Source organism: Phoxinus phoxinus, assembly GCF_949152265.1.
Source record: "Phoxinus phoxinus genome assembly, chromosome: 5".
NCBI classification, from domain to species: Eukaryota; Metazoa; Chordata; class Actinopteri; order Cypriniformes; family Leuciscidae; genus Phoxinus; species Phoxinus phoxinus.
Genome location: NC_136880.1, coordinates 25227816 through 25243095, shown reverse-complemented (window position 1 = coordinate 25243095; position 15280 = coordinate 25227816). Strand labels below are relative to the sequence as shown.

At 38.6% G+C, this 15280-nt stretch overlaps 2 protein-coding genes across 5 annotated transcripts; one reads left to right on the top strand and one right to left on the bottom strand.

Annotated features, from left to right (window-relative positions):
- Positions 1 to 1585: 1585 nt before the first annotated feature.
- Positions 1586 to 9165, top strand: nceh1a (neutral cholesterol ester hydrolase 1a). Of its 4 annotated transcripts, XM_079612387.1 has the most exons (8): positions 1586 to 1680; positions 1843 to 1930; positions 2401 to 2529; positions 5802 to 5974; positions 6502 to 6727; positions 6866 to 6935; positions 7021 to 7192; positions 8086 to 9165. In XM_079612387.1, exons 4-8 carry the CDS (start codon positions 5834 to 5836, stop codon positions 8701 to 8703), a joined length of 1227 nt encoding a protein of 408 aa, XP_079468513.1. In that variant the 5' UTR covers positions 1586 to 1680; positions 1843 to 1930; positions 2401 to 2529; positions 5802 to 5833; the 3' UTR covers positions 8704 to 9165. The 4 variants fall into 4 exon arrangements, with proteins under 4 accessions (XP_079468513.1, XP_079468515.1, XP_079468512.1 ...); XM_079612389.1 differs by lacking the exons at positions 1586 to 1680; positions 1843 to 1930; positions 2401 to 2529 and adding exons at positions 3029 to 3384; positions 4195 to 4328; XM_079612386.1 differs by lacking the exons at positions 1586 to 1680; positions 1843 to 1930; positions 2401 to 2529 and adding exons at positions 3029 to 3384; positions 4156 to 4328.
- Positions 9166 to 9745: 580 nt separating this feature from the next.
- msl2a (MSL complex subunit 2a) lies at positions 9746 to 15156 on the bottom strand. Its single transcript, XM_079612385.1, has 2 exons — positions 14018 to 15156; positions 9746 to 12676 (listed from the first exon to the last, which is right to left on the bottom strand). Exons 1-2 carry the CDS (start codon positions 14157 to 14159, stop codon positions 11232 to 11234), a joined length of 1587 nt encoding a protein of 528 aa, XP_079468511.1. The 5' UTR covers positions 14160 to 15156; the 3' UTR covers positions 9746 to 11231.
- Positions 15157 to 15280: the final 124 nt, after the last annotated feature.

Here is a 15280-nt window from a genome sequence, read left to right as displayed (position 1 = left end):
ATAATTATGACTTTTTATGTCATGATGATTTTTTTCTCATAATTGTCATAAATATAATCATATTTGGGGTCAAGTCAAGTCATCTTCATTTATATAGCGCTTTTAACAATGTAGATTGTTTCAAAGCAGCTTTACAGAGATAAACGTATAATTTAAGGTAACAGATTGTTTTGGCTTTATAACTATTTCTTTAAACAGTGTAGGGTCCAAAAAAAGAGTCCTCTGTGTGGAGCTCATTACTGTCATAATTTTGATTTACCAAATAATTTCTTATGTGGCAGAAATTGGCTTCCAAATGAGGGTGAGTAATGAATTTTCATCTTAGCGTGAACTATCATTTCACCACGACAGACGTGTGTAGGTGTGTACACAACATATACGTAAAACATATTTAACAAAAAAAGTGAAAACTGCATTATTTTTTATATTTAAGGCTTTTTGTTAAGAGTCGGGAATGGGATACATCAAGTCTACATCTGGATGTAAATATGAAGTGCCTGTTTGTACAAGTTCGTCATGACATGAATCAAAAGACAGGTGCAGGTTAGCGTGGCTTGGTTGTGACGCCTGAGGGTTATTTCTACATGTTTTTAGATTTTTTCAAGACAGTGTCAAGCTCGGATTTCTCTGAGCTGATCCTCTGAGCCCTGTTCCTTTATTACATTTTTAGAACTTTGTAATTAAAGCTGCTACATGAAGGTTGCAGGTACATTTTGTACATTTTTAATGTGCTAAATATCCCTAACCATGACCGAATGTGATATTTTAAGATTTGCAATTCATTTTCAGAATTAATTAACAGCTCTAATCCATTTCCAGTCAATAGTCCATGATCCCTTCATTTCCGCACATTATTACTAGAATCCTGGTGCTATGGAAACTAGCTGTCTGCATGTGTGACAAAACAACTGCCCATATGGATATCAACATAGTGCTGCGGTTAAATGCTTGCATGCTCCTAAAATGACACAATAAAGTTTTAGCCAACACCGTCATGTTTGGTAAGACTTTCTTTCTTATGTGGAACACAAAAGAAGATAATTATAGCCGAATGTCCAACCTGCTTGTTTTCATTCAATGACAGTGAATAGGTGACCCTGTAAACAAGTTTTTTTTAGTGAATAAAGACTCAAATTTCAGTCTTCAGTGATTATTATATGACTTGGAAATATATGGACTAGTTTTTATGATACTTTTAGTGAACTTTTTGGAGTTAGAAAAGCAGCTCAACATCTCCCTTGGAATTTCTCAGAGGGAGGAAAGAAAGTCATGTTTGCAATAACACGGAGTGAGTAAATGATGACAGAATTTTAATTGTGGGGGTCAACTATTCCTTTAAACAGTGGTGGGGCCTTAAGAAATTATAGTCCTCTGTGTGGAGCTCAGATGTTTCATTCCTCTTGGGACTCGAGAGCTTGATGACTCTGTCAAAGCAGCTGATAGGGGTATCAAAGAACTTTAATCTCAAAAACTAATTAAAGTCGCTCTGCTTTGGATTAGCACAGTAAGGGCCTGGACAAAGGAGTCTTTTGACTTTTAAGGACTTTCTCTAACTTCATCTGTCCTCTCTCTTCTCTCAGATGGAGCAGCAGTAAATGAAGGTTGGCTGATGTTTCTGTGCTGATTGGGGCCAGCAGTGCAACTCCAGCCCAGAGGAACATGATGAGAGATGATGTCATTGTGAGTAAAACGAGTCTCTCGTTTAGGGTGTATAAAAGATGCCCCATATGGAGAAATAAGCCTCCTGTTTTTTTTTCCAACAAGCTGCTCAGAGGGCCGAGTGTTACTGATCCAAGTAACACCATGTGAAGGGAATTATTCAGAGCTTTTTTTTCTCTCTAGCTGTCTCACATCTCTTCTCATGGGTGTTTCCCTGGATTTGTCTTCCATGGATTTGCCAATATCCATTATCAAAGCTTATAAAGCAAGTGTGAGTCTTTTTACAGTTGTTTCTTCTATTGATGTTATACAGGGTGTAGGTGTTGCTCCCTGAAAGGGTGTAACAACCCTTTTAAATTTTAGTGTGATGCAATTATGTGATTATTTTTATTGTTTAAAAAAATATGCATTTTCCTAATTTAATTAAATATTTCAAGTATACTATATATATATATATATATATATATATATATATATATATATATATATATATATATATATATATATATATATATATTCATGAAAATCCGGATGACAAGCTTTTAAGATATTAGACAGGATTTTTCAAACCTTTAAATGTGATTTAATTTGTGGAAAATTATTTATTTATTTTACTCTCATGTCAGTCATTTAAAAAAATTAAATCCATTGCCAGTTTCATTGTAAGATGTATGTGTATCAAGATGTCATCTCATTTCAGTCTATGTGATCCTGAGACTAACCTCTCAAAATCTGATTTAGATCAGTCAACCTGTCAACACTGAGCAAATTTTGGAGCCAAAGAACAGCCTGAAAAGGTCACTGTCCCCTTGCTGTATACCTTTCACCAGCGAGAACCTTGCAACCCTGTCCGAGGACAGGACAGAAATGGTATGAACCGGGGATATGAAGCCTCAAGACATCCAGCATTTACCTCTGGTAAGAGGAGCCTCGGGTCCAGCCAATAGCTCTATAATACTGCACACATGTGGAGATATGGTGAAAAAAAGTTACATATTTTGCTCCCATGACTCACCAAATACTATATAGTGTATGTCTAAACAATGAGATAATACCTTTTAAGAGGAGGGTCTAAAATATTTAATATTCTATATGTATACAATACATATTATATATGTTATATTCTATATTAGGGTAACCATATACTTCAAAATGTATTTTTTTTTAGCAGAAGAAAGAAATTCATACAGGTTTGGAACAACATGAGGTTGAGTAATGATGACAGAATTTCCCTTTTTGGGTGAACTATCCCTTTAATAATGGCATTATAAATCTGAAATATTTCTTACTTACAGAAATGTTTCAGTTTTAAACAAAATTCTACAAAATTCTAAAACACTACAAAAAAGTGTGGTTTCTAGCTTGTTATTTATGTTATTTATTTATTCATTAGCTGGTATAACGAAGGTCTAAAGCTCAACCTGGTTAAAGGTGGTAGACCACTTTGGCTAAACTGGCATGAACCCATAACCAGTTTCCATGTTCAAAAACCAGCCTGACCACATTAAGCTGTATAACCCGGTTTTTATAGCAAGGTAAACATCATGTTAATCATAGGTATGTCCACACCTTCAGAGAAGTGACTCCCATGATCATTGGGGGACATAACTTAAATGTCATCTCAAAAGCGAAGATGAGCGGTGAGACGATCTCAAACAACAAGAAATAAGCCCAGCTGCCACAGCTGAATTTTCACATGACATTTTTGTGTTTGAGAGGTTAGAGGTAAGAACAAAGTCTTCTTTTTTCAGAGTTGACGATTGAAAATTCGTCATGCGTAAATGCCAACATAAGTGCAGCCAGCTGATCTTTTTAGTGTTAAACCAAACACATTTTCTTTGAAAAATGTTTAGATTTAAGAATGATCACTCGAAATGAAATGTTTGAATGATAATATGTTTGTTTTGATATGGTATGAAGACCACTGAAACCCAGTGAGCACGTGCTTAGCATCATTCTGCTTTATGCTGTAAAAACCTCCAAAATCCTGTAGTCATAAAACGTTTGGTCTCATTATAGGCCTAATTATTTTCACACAACAGATGGTTTAGCAATGTTTCATTTCTCTCTAATTTAGGCTACTAGATACTGCCACAGGCTAACAGTACTCTCAGTGCTAGCCATATGCTAGCTATCCCAAAGAAAACTGGTCTCATAAATGATCTCAGAGTTATAGCAGTGCTGTTTGTCTGTAAATTACTGAGAACTTTTTCTGGTTTAGTTTTACCGAATTTGGTAACTAACGGCTTCTTCGGTTCAACGTCACTCCATTTTTCAGGTCTCTTCAGAATCAGTCGATATTTCCAAAGTCACTCAGCAAAAGCAAACAGTTGCTAGCATTAATTGTCTTATAATACGAGTGGAGAGATGATAGATAATGCAGAAACAACAGTTATGAAGACCAAAGAGCCAAATATATGACAGAAACCCTCGCTGTTTTCCCCCCCTCAATTGGCAGTACTCGCTGAGCTAGCCGCAGTCTTTTTCCAATTACAGTAATCACTGCACAGAAGTAACAAAAATCCTGAATGCTAGGGATGGTTTCGACAGAAGAGCTCAGCGCACATGCACTGCATGCATGGACTGTGGTGAGGATAGATTATGGTAAACGTCAACCCTACCATTAGAACCTGTCTGGTTTTCTACTCAACACAGACCTTACTCACTTGGTAAGCTGAATATGTAATTTTTGTGACATAATCCATTTTGTCAGCTGTAATGAAATGCAACATAAGATACATTTGTGAGAGCACTTTTCCAGGACACTACTTTACTATTAACTAAGCATCAACGTTGTGCTGTCAATAAAGATATTTATTTACCATGGTAAAACATGGTAAATAATAAACAATGATGCTTTTACGTTGGTTAATGGTTTGTAAAATATTCTCACAATTAGGCTATGTAAAACAATCAAAATTAATTGACTTAAATACACTCACACACATTTTTATTTTTTTATTTATGTATAGCCTATATTATGTTTTAACATTAATTATGACTATTTTGTTTTTATTAAAATATACAAATATGTCAAACCAAACTAATGATCTTTATCATCATCACATCACATTTGAGTGGTCATACAGTATGAATATTTTTCTCATAACAATAATGTCCCCTAGTGGAGGACATTTGACATGACTGCTGAAGTAGTAAAACGACCTAATGCCACTGAACATTATCAGCTTAAACATTTATAAAAAAAATATATATATAGTCTTAACCGGATTACTGATCTCAAAATCAAAGTTTGCATTAAAAGCATGAAAAGAAAATGCTATCGATTTTTGCCTAAATTCTTCCCTCAAAGATCCCATCAAAAATATATTTAAATTACCTCTTTAGTGAAAATGAATATGCATTAAACAAGGTATTACACACACATACCCCCGGTTTCACAGACATGGCTTAATATAGGCCCAGACTAAAATGCACGTTTGAGCTGTTTTAACTGAAATATTTATCTTAAAATATTTCACTGCTATTAATTGTTTTGTCTCAAGATACACCCCTTTTTTTTCCTAAGGCACATTTATAAAAGCCAATTAAATGTCCTAATTGAACTAAAGCTTAATCCATGGCTTAATCTAAACCCCGTCTGTGAAACGGGGACTTTGTCGCTACCCTAAGTTTTTCACCTTTTCTCACCTTTGTTGCCATTGGCTTTTGGCTTGCTTAGTTGGGGACATTAAATTTAACATTTAATTTAATATTCAAAAATAATATTGATCTGGCTGCATTGACACCATTATATGAGAACTGAACTGAGCTGGGCGATGACATCACGGCTTTCTCCAGAACGGTCATATGATAACATAACTTTTTCACAACAAAAATGAAACATCACTGAACTTTCTTAAGCTGGACTGTGATGCTATTTTCTACTGGAAACAAACTTTTTTGCATTATTTTCCTGTTATCTCTGTAAAGCTGCTTTGAAACAATCTGTAGCCTATTGTAAAAAGCGCTATATAAATAAATGTGACTTGAATTTGTAAGCACAGTATGCAATACTTATGTTTTGAAGAAAGAAAACTACACTTCCCAGACTGCTGTAGGATTATCCACAGGAAGTAACAGTAACATCAAAAAAATCTTGGTAGAATTGCACAATGTTATATTGTCTAACCCCCTGATAGCTCCAGAGAGAAGGGCAGAGAGACATCACTCCATGATGAAGTTGCTTTCCGGGTTTACCTTGTTATTAGCAGTTGCTGTTGCCTATTACATATACATCCCATTGCCTAGGGAGATCCCAGAAAAATGGAAACTGATGGTGTTGGATGCCACATTTCGAGGAGTTGTGAGTATGGTAAGTATCACACTTTAAAAAGTCCACCAGGTGAATTAAGGAACGGAACATTTTGATTGGCTGGAAAGATGTCTATTTTACATTCTCAACTAAAGTAGTAGGTCATAAGACTTTTTAACAGAATCAAAATAACAATAACAAAAGTTTATACCTGCTTTGCCATTGCCATGTTCCTCATTTAATGATTTTTGCTTTTAATATAACATCTCAGGGTTATTGATAATATACTGCATGATATAAAATAATTAGCATAAAACTTAGACAACGTCCAGTATTTGATATTAATAGAGGACCATTTGTTTTTGAAGAGACATGACCTTGATTTGCCTGTCCTGATGAACTTTGACCAACTTGGCAGAACTGTAGATAATGCCCAAGGGCAGAATGAAATGTTCTCTATTCTCTGTCTTCATGAACTTTTCTCTCTTTTTCAATGCACCAAAAATATCATGCGGACTGTATTTCAAAACCACAATGAGGGGAACGGTTAGTTCAGTTCACTGTTTTCTGACCTTGTTGTTTTGTAGGGAGATGTTGCTCACTCACTGGGTTTGAGCCATAGTGTCCACGTTATCAACTCCGCCATTGTCAATTTCGAGAGTTTGGTGCCGATCACAAACCAAGAGATCCAGGCTGAAGATATCCTGTTTGATGGGGTCCATGTGCGTGTATACCACCCTCCTGGACGGGAACAAAAGCTGAGGAGAGCAGTTATGTTCATCCACGGAGGTGGATGGGCCTTGGGTGCTCCAAGTATGTCTGAATGTTACCTTATTAACCATTATACACGTTTCATGATAAATCAGGTAGCAGGAATCCCTCTGACCTATTTCGCCATTCATGGGATTATGTGTGAGTTGTGTTTTCATGTGACTGCTTATCTGCCATCAGAGTTGGGGTCATATGACAGTCTCTGCAGACAGATGGCAGCTGATCTGGACGCAGTGGTTGTGACGGTGGAGTGAGTATATACTCGCATTCATAGGAAGAGATAAATCATCTATGGTTTTGATCAGCCACACTGAGTGTTCATGCATTTTGTGCAGTTATCGCATGGCTCCTGATGTGCACTTCCCAGTGCAGTATGAGGAGTGTGTGCAGGCCGCTAAGCACTTCCTGAACCCTGAAGTGCTGGCGAAGTACTCGGTCGATCCAGAGCGAGTGGCAGTGTGTGGAGACAGTGCTGGAGGGAACCTGGCCGCTGCAGTGGCTCAGCGGGTACACTTCCACTTTTATTACCATCATTTCAAGTCATCTGTTAAAGGGATAGTTTATACAGACATGAAAATTCTGTCATTATTTACTCACCCTCATGTTGTTCCAAACCTGTATGACTTTCTTTTGTGGGACACAGGGGAAATGAAAATAATTGTTCTGATGGAATGAATGGGGACTGGAGCTTTAAGCTTCGAAAATTGACAAAAACAACACACATATTATAACTGTTGTCCATAATGCTTGTGAGCTTTATTTCATGATGTCCAAAGCCCATACGATAGCTTTGCATACTTTTTTTCCGTTAAAATTCATAAAAATACACTAATGTTACGGTTACCGGATCATTGAGAATCGGATTAGTAAAATAAATCTCTTGACTGAGTTTTGATTGCTCAGTCAAATGATTTATTGAAAAGATCCGACTCAAAAGAATGGATTCATTCAGACCGTGACCATGAAAAGATATTTAGTCATAAGCATGACATAAAAACTCAAGAAATTGCAATTTGTCATAATTATGATATTTTTATTTTATAATTATGATGACAGTAGGCTATCTCATAATTGACGCTGTATCATAATTGTAACGTGATGATGACAATGACCGTAATTGACGCTGTATCATCAGTTCACGTCCTCGTAAACTTGTATACTCAGAATTTTCAGAGCTCTGACTTGTTCCACCGCTGCAGATTAATTTTGGTGTTGATAGAAAAGCATCATTCCGAGTTCATAAACAACTCCGAGTAGAACGTCATGCTTTGCCATCTGATATGGGTGAATGCAGCAGCATCTTCCTTTAAATGTAACAAACTGTTGGTTCATTAATCTTAAGTTAGAGTGTGATGTGGTTGCGGTAGGCTAATCAGTCTGCGTTTTTGTTTTCTCACTAGATTGGAATAGACAACCGTACTTCAGTGAAATTCAAACTGCAGGTCTTGATTTACCCAGTGCTCCAGGCGCTAGACTTCAACACAGCTTCCTATCAGCAAAACCACAATGTTCCCATCCTGTATCGCAGGCTAATGGCCCGTTTCTGGTTGGAGTACTTAGACGCCGACCCTGACCTCGTGCACTCCATTATGATGAACAAACACACCGCCCAAGACCAAAGCCTGCTGTCCTTGAATCGTTCAAAGCTGAACTGGACCAATCTCCTCCCCAAACGAGTGATAAAACATTACAAGCCTGTTTTCCCACTGACTGGCTCTCCTAGTATCTTAAAGGATGTACCGGCATTATTGGATTCCAGAGCTGCTCCGTTACTGGCGAGCGACGAGGTTTTGCGTACAGCGCCACGTGCTTACATTATGACCGGCGAGCACGATGTTTTGAGGGATGATGGGATGATGTATGCCCGCAGGCTGGAGCTGGCAGGGGTCTCTGTCACTAATGACCATTACGAAGATGGTTTCCATGGCTGTGTGAGCTTTGCTTTCTGGCCCTTACACTTCTCTGTGGGAATAAGGGCAGTGCACAATTATATTGCTTGGCTTGACGAACACTTGTAGGTATTTGACTTAAATGTGAGAAGACACATAGAATACGTCTATTTTTAAGGATTTCCACATTTCACATTGTGATGCATTCTTTTGCAGCATAGGGTTTATATTGTAAATCAAGAAACTGTATAATGTCTTTCAAATAATGACTAACACATTTAAGCATTTTTTAAACTAATGTAGGCTACTAAGAACCAAATAACAAAGGAATTTCTCTTGAAAATATATATATATACTAACATCATTAATATACACACGTAGGTGTACAGAACTTTAAAGTATTCAAATTATATAGGCCTACTTAGATTTGTCTTTGCTACTGCATTCACCAAACAGAAGTCATACACCATACATTTCATAACGTGTGCTAAACGTTCACTCCAAAGACCTGCAATTAACATATTTTACTGTGAAACACTGAGTGAATAAAGTAGGAACATGTATTGAAGCTGCAATAAAATGTAAAAACATTCTGCCTAGTTGCATTAGTATTCAAGAAAGCACAACATTGTGGTGTTTGAAATATTCTCACATTATTGAATAACAATGAGAAAAACTGCCTTTATGCTTGCGGTTTTATGTTCCTTTTATAAGCAGTTTGTTGGAAGTAAATATGTCCTAGTTCTATGCCTTTTGGATAATTGTGCTAATCAAGGTCCTTCTAACTTCTACATTTATAAGGAAAAACATTAAAGTGTCAACATGAAAATATGTTGGTTAAGGATAATTTCATAGTTTAAATATTAAACTGAAAAGCTATTAATATATAGTAACAATGTTGCCCTCTAGCGGCTGATATGGTGACGTACATCAAATCAAGGCTTAAACAAAATAGAAAATCCTTTGAGCTGCATTAGACAAAACTTACACAACAACACATGACACAACACACCGTTTTGAAAAACAAGAAATAAAAAACTATAATTTATTTTTGTTGCTTTCTGCAATTTTCATTATTTCGTTGTGGCAGTGAATAAACCAGCAATAATAAGAGGTTCTCCAGTAATTAAAAAATCAAAATAAAAAAAATCAAGAAACTAAAATCTGAGAGTTCAAGTAATGACCATTGAAAAGCAAAGGGAGGAATAAAACGACGCTACCAAACTATAAGGTTTGAAAATACAACACAATATCCCACTAAGATCCAAGACTTAACTAAGAAGATTTTCAATATTTGGTCAAAGCCCTACTGATAGTGTTTTCAAGCATATTTAAGGATACAGATGAAGCACTGCCTACCCTGCTTCATTATATAAGACATGAAACGGTGCAGTGTAACAGTAAAGATGTGTTCACTGACCTTTCTCAACAACATACTTCTAGTTTTGGTCCCTAAAACAGGAATCACAACACAACTGCAAGACAAACACAACTAATCAGGATCAGAGTAAAGAGGCATCAATGGGTGCTAAAAGGTGCTCAGGCATACATTTAAACAACAGAACATTTTGAAATACTCGTTTACAGTTTGCATCAAAACAAATATGATGCCTTCGAGTGGGGAAAGGGTTTATAAGATGGTTCTCTCTCATTTTGATTCTCGTATTGCTTTTTAAAATATCACTGCCATGAATACATTCTCGGGTAACACACTGAACACGCTTACATTCACTTGTTTCAGAAATCTTTGTAGATGTTCTACTGATGACACAGCCAGCTCTGTCTGAACTAACAATGAACAATAGTGAGGATAAAAATGAATCCGCAACTCTTAAAATCGGAGGAACATCTCTGTCATGACTTATTTGTGCTTCATCATCCTTATAAAACCGCTGACAAACGTGGCATTTGAACACCTTTCTTTCAAAGCTTGAACGTGACGAATAAAAAGTGACATAGCACTACTTTCTGTTCAAAAAATAAGGATCCATCTACTGAACAAAAATATTAAATAATTCAATATCCTGAAGGGACACCCCAGTCCCATAAATGAGAGTCAAAACGACACAGGAACTGATCACTACAGCAACCAGAAAAGGTGTCTAAACCCATTAACACTATTGGGACTAAGTGCTACATTTTTCACCATGAGTAAATTATTTTACATTACAGATATTACTGTGTATAATTTTACCTTCCATGAATGTTTAGATGCAATATATTCATATTTATATATATTTAAAAATACATTTGAAAGACAGAATGTAAACAAATGTTATTCATTGAATAGCTTTGGGAGAGTTTATAAGGAGCCACATGTGTTAGCACACAAACGCATCACAAATACCTGTGACATTCATTTTAAGGTTTGGGTCATCCAACATTTAAAGAAAAAAAGCAGATGTTTATCAGATCCTTAGTTCATTGTGACTACAACAGTCATGCAGAAGCATACAGTTCCTTCAAAATAAAAACAAAATATGCCATAAAGCTCAGCTTCACAGTAACTTTCAATTACAGCAGTGTGTGTGCGTGCGTGTGCGTGCGTGTGTATGATGGTAGAGGTTGAACATGAAAAACCACAGACAAGAGTTTTGGCAAACGATTTCTGTTCGAACTGACCACGGCTAAGAGAGATATCGGTAGCAGGACAGCTATCAACAGTCGAAATGCATCTCGAGAGCGTCTTCAAAACTCTGGTCCTCGTCGGTGCTGGACGTGAGGAAAGAGGCCATGGGCGAGCCCGCGGACAGGCTGAGGACCCCGGCAGGGTTCGTGCCAGCGTTTCTAACCGAAATACTGGTGAGGTTGATGCCGAGAGTGAGCCTGGTCTGCTCCAGGGCTTTTTCAGGCACGGCAAAAGCCTCCAGCTTCTTCTCCCCGTTGGCCATGTACGAGTTCTGGCAGCCCCTGCAGATGCAGTCCAAACAGGCCTTACGGTTGGAGTAGCAGGGGCACCTTTGACCCCTGCAGGTAAGAACACTTGGATTCTGGGTGGCTCGTCCACACTTGCAGCCTTTTTTCTCTTGTGTCTTTTTGTATACGACTTTAGGGGGCTGGCCTGGCAACACGCTAGCCGAGAGCAGTCTGTCCTTCGCCTTGCCCTTCGCCTTCGGGACGGCCACTTTAGCCTTGACCTGAACCTTCTTATTAGCCAGGTCTGTGTTTATCTGGATGTTTTTAGTTGAATCCAGCATGGCCTTGTTGACCTTCAAAACGCCTCCATTAGTGACCACGACAGCCGGCGGGGAGGGTGCTTTCGGTTCAAATGCTGTTTTCGACGGAGCTGTGGCCGCCACCGATGGCCCCTGGATGAGGCTGGTGATGGGCAGAGGTTGGAGCATCTCGCGGTCACTCTCAGAGCGAGAGCGCTTTCGGCTCAGGCGCACTTTTCTGTGGGCTGCGGCGAGGCACGTCAGAGGCTGTCCTGGCGTAAGGGCGCCGCTGGTTTGTGAGTGCTGACATAGCTCTGCTGCTGATTGAGTCAGTTCACAAGACACCTCCTTGCTCGTAATGTCAGATTTAAGGTCCTCTAGGATGCTTGTGTTCTCCGCACTGAGGAGCACGGATTCAGCGCTTTCGTCTAGGCTAACTTTGCACTTTACAGCGTTAACAGTGACAGTACTCGTGTGTAGTTCCGAGTTAGATCTCAGAGGTTCGTCGGCACTGACAGGCTCGGGGGTCTCTAGCTCAGCTGGGATCTGCTCAGAGGGTTTGTCGGAGACCGTCGGTTTGACGTCAGCAGAGTTTTCCGAGTCTGTCTCTGTTTTGAGATCAGAAACATATGCAGTGTCTTTGACAGAACTAAACTCTTCTTGTTCCTGCTTCACCCCCAACACCTCTTCCAGCATCTTCTTGACCTCAGTGTAACCTTTGACCCCCGAGGCACTCTGCTCTGTCATGACGCACACCGAGACACACTCGCAGAGACTCCTGTAGCAGTCGATTAGAATCTGGAGCTGTTTATTCTCCTCAAATTGCTCATAGTCTTTACACCAGCTGCAGGAGGGCTTCAATAGCATTTTCTTGCCTTTACAACCCTTGCAAACACAGTGCTGGCAGGAGGAGTCTTTTGGAGCAAGCGGCTCCTGAAGCAAATTTCCTAGATGAAAGGAAAACAATAGATTAATTTAAAACAAATTAAGCATAACAAAATAACATCATGTAATATTCCGTTATAGAGAGCAACAGGTGGGTTATGCAAGTAAAAATCCCATTCATTTTCTCCACAGGGAAATTGACTTTTAATGATAACTTATAAATCATTAAAGACTACGAGGAGTTACGAGGCTGTTAATCGATGGTAAATGCTTTTGCTGAAGCCTCCAACACCAATGAAGCAACATGAATGACATGACAGTCTCCCTATGCTCTGAAACTACTTCAAATATGTGTATGTATATTTTGCAATATTTGTAAAATCTATCTATCTGATATATATATAATTCCATGAATCATTGTGAATTATATAATTTATTTAAAAACAATGGAGATATACTCCAGTCCATAATATACACAGTATAGGCCTCATATATAATATATATATATATATATATGAATCTTTATTGATTAGTCTTATATTTCTCCATTGTTTTTAATTTGATTATATCATTCGCAGTGATTCATGGGATTTACATTTTTCCTTCATTAAAGCAGTTAAGTATACAGTCTTGAAACTTCTTTGCTTTAAATAAAAATTTGAAATGTTGTGACACTTTGTCGCAGGTTGGTTTGGTTCATGACCTATAACTCTTTAAAATAACTTTTTTTTTAGAGTTAAATAAATAAATGGGACATTTAAATAATAAACCAAGTCCAAGTGGTTCTTACTGCAGAGCCAAATGACGTCCAGCTCCCCACTCTGGACGTCATGGTGGAGCTTGACCAAGTCCAGCCCCACCCCTGTGGATCTAATGGGTGGAGGGATAGTTATGCGTAGGGGTAGTTGGACCTTCTAGCCCCACCCATTATGCCCAAATTACATCCAGAGAGAGGGGGCTGGACATCCAGAGGGGGAGCTGGACTTCACGCTCCACCCATGGCTCTGCAGTGAGCAGCCTCTCTGAAGAAGCCCTGGAAGCGCTCCTGCTGATTGGTTGATACAGCTTTCCATCACTGCGCAGAACCCACAGAAGATATCTATTTTTGCGTATTCAATGTTGTTGTGCCCATAGATGTAAATATCTACGATTATGCCACGGACTACACGTTATACTGGAAGAACGCGACTCAATTTGCTTAATAAAATAACGTGTTCTAAATACTTTTATTAAACAGTAACCCTTTAATAAAATCAATAAACTCAGTCGAGGCTGTGCTGTATATTCTGAACTTATTAACGGCTACTTCGCTGTCCGTGATGCAACGCCATTTAGACGTGACTATATTCAAAACATGGCATGGCCTATCGTACATTGCTTAGTTTTAAAGGTAAGTTACTCACCACACACCAGGCAGGACAGGGAGTCTCTAAAGAAAGGCAGGACGTTGAACAGCCCTCCGTATGTCTCCGGATCCTTCGGGTCGCACTGCAGAAGAGAGCGACAGGCCGACACGTACAGCGCGGTGGCGTTTACCGGGTTCATCTCAGCGACTTCAGTCAATAGCAGGACAAGAGGAGCGGGCTGATCAGCTACTGAGAGCGACTGATGAACTGACTCCCAAAGCAGAATAACTGGGAGAACACAATCAACCAGGCTTGACCCAACGCCTCAAACAAAGAGTGTAATTTGACATGACTCGCAAGCAGATGAGCGGCTTTGAGTCGTCTGCGTGTTAACATGTCAGTGTTTAGAGGATCCCCCAGAGACGGCCAGCCCGGCTGCTGTAAGCGATGTATAGACAGACTATAACGTTAGTCTGTCTTCCATTAGTGTCAGATCCCGATTACCTCAATATGAAGAGCGCTGCACTTTTGTATTAAAGTACACAGAGATGAAGGACTGGGCGATAAACAGCATTTTAGAGAGAAGCACAACAGGCCCGACGGCGGCACGAGCTCTGCGAATAATCCGTCCACAAATAACAATTGGATAAAAAACAGGAAAAAAAATCCGTTGCACAAAAAGTATAATCCTTGAAATGATCAACCACAGCGGTTATTTAACGTTACAGTTTAACTGAACAAAACACACAGTCCGCTTGCTTGCTAGTTCGCTAGCTAGCTAACTGTTATATTGACTGCACTTTTCTTCGGGTTGTTGAATAAGGGAGCTTTTCTCTCACTAACGAGTGCGATAAACTCCCGTTTGAACGATTTGTTTATATAGTATTCAACTGAATTCCATACTCTGCAAAATATTCCTATACATCAGCCCGTGCTAGAGCCAGTTGCTTATTATTCCTCTGTTAACTTTTGCATCCTGAGAGGAACAATACCAAACAAGAGTAAAAGAGCGCTTGGAATTAAACACGACCTCCAGTAAGTGCTGCCTCCTAGTGTGAGACTGTATAAATCACACGCTACTACGAGGCTCTGTGTTTGTTTGTTTTTATTATTGAACAAGGATTACAGTGGATATACATCACAAAAAAGCACTTAAAAAACAAGAAACTAGAGGTAGAGCAAAGCAATAATTAAACATACAATAAATAAAATAAAAAAATAGGCTATTTGGTGATCACGCATTTAGATAATTACATTTACATTTATTCATTTAGCAGATGCTTTTATCCAAAGTGGCTTACAAATGAGAACAAAAGAATC

What these genes read in the sequence shown, in the direction of transcription:
- nceh1a (XM_079612387.1), top strand. Translation starts at nt 5,834, where the DNA reads ATGATGAAGTTGCTTTCCGGGTTTACCTTGTTATTAGCAGTTGCTGTT. An exon ending in ATGGGCCTTGGGTGCTCCAA is followed by an intron (nt 6,728 to 6,865) that starts GTATGTCTGAAT and finishes ATCTGCCATCAG; the next exon opens with AGTTGGGGTCATATGACAGT. An exon ending in GCAGTGGTTGTGACGGTGGA is followed by an intron (nt 6,936 to 7,020) that starts GTGAGTATATAC and finishes CATTTTGTGCAG; the next exon opens with TTATCGCATGGCTCCTGATG.
- msl2a (XM_079612385.1), bottom strand. Translation starts at nt 14,159, where the DNA reads ATGAACCCGGTAAACGCCACCGCGCTGTACGTGTCGGCCTGTCGCTCT. An exon ending in CCTGTCCTGCCTGGTGTGTG is followed by an intron (nt 12,677 to 14,017) that starts GTGAGTAACTTA and finishes CCTTTCATCTAG; the next exon opens with GAAATTTGCTTCAGGAGCCG.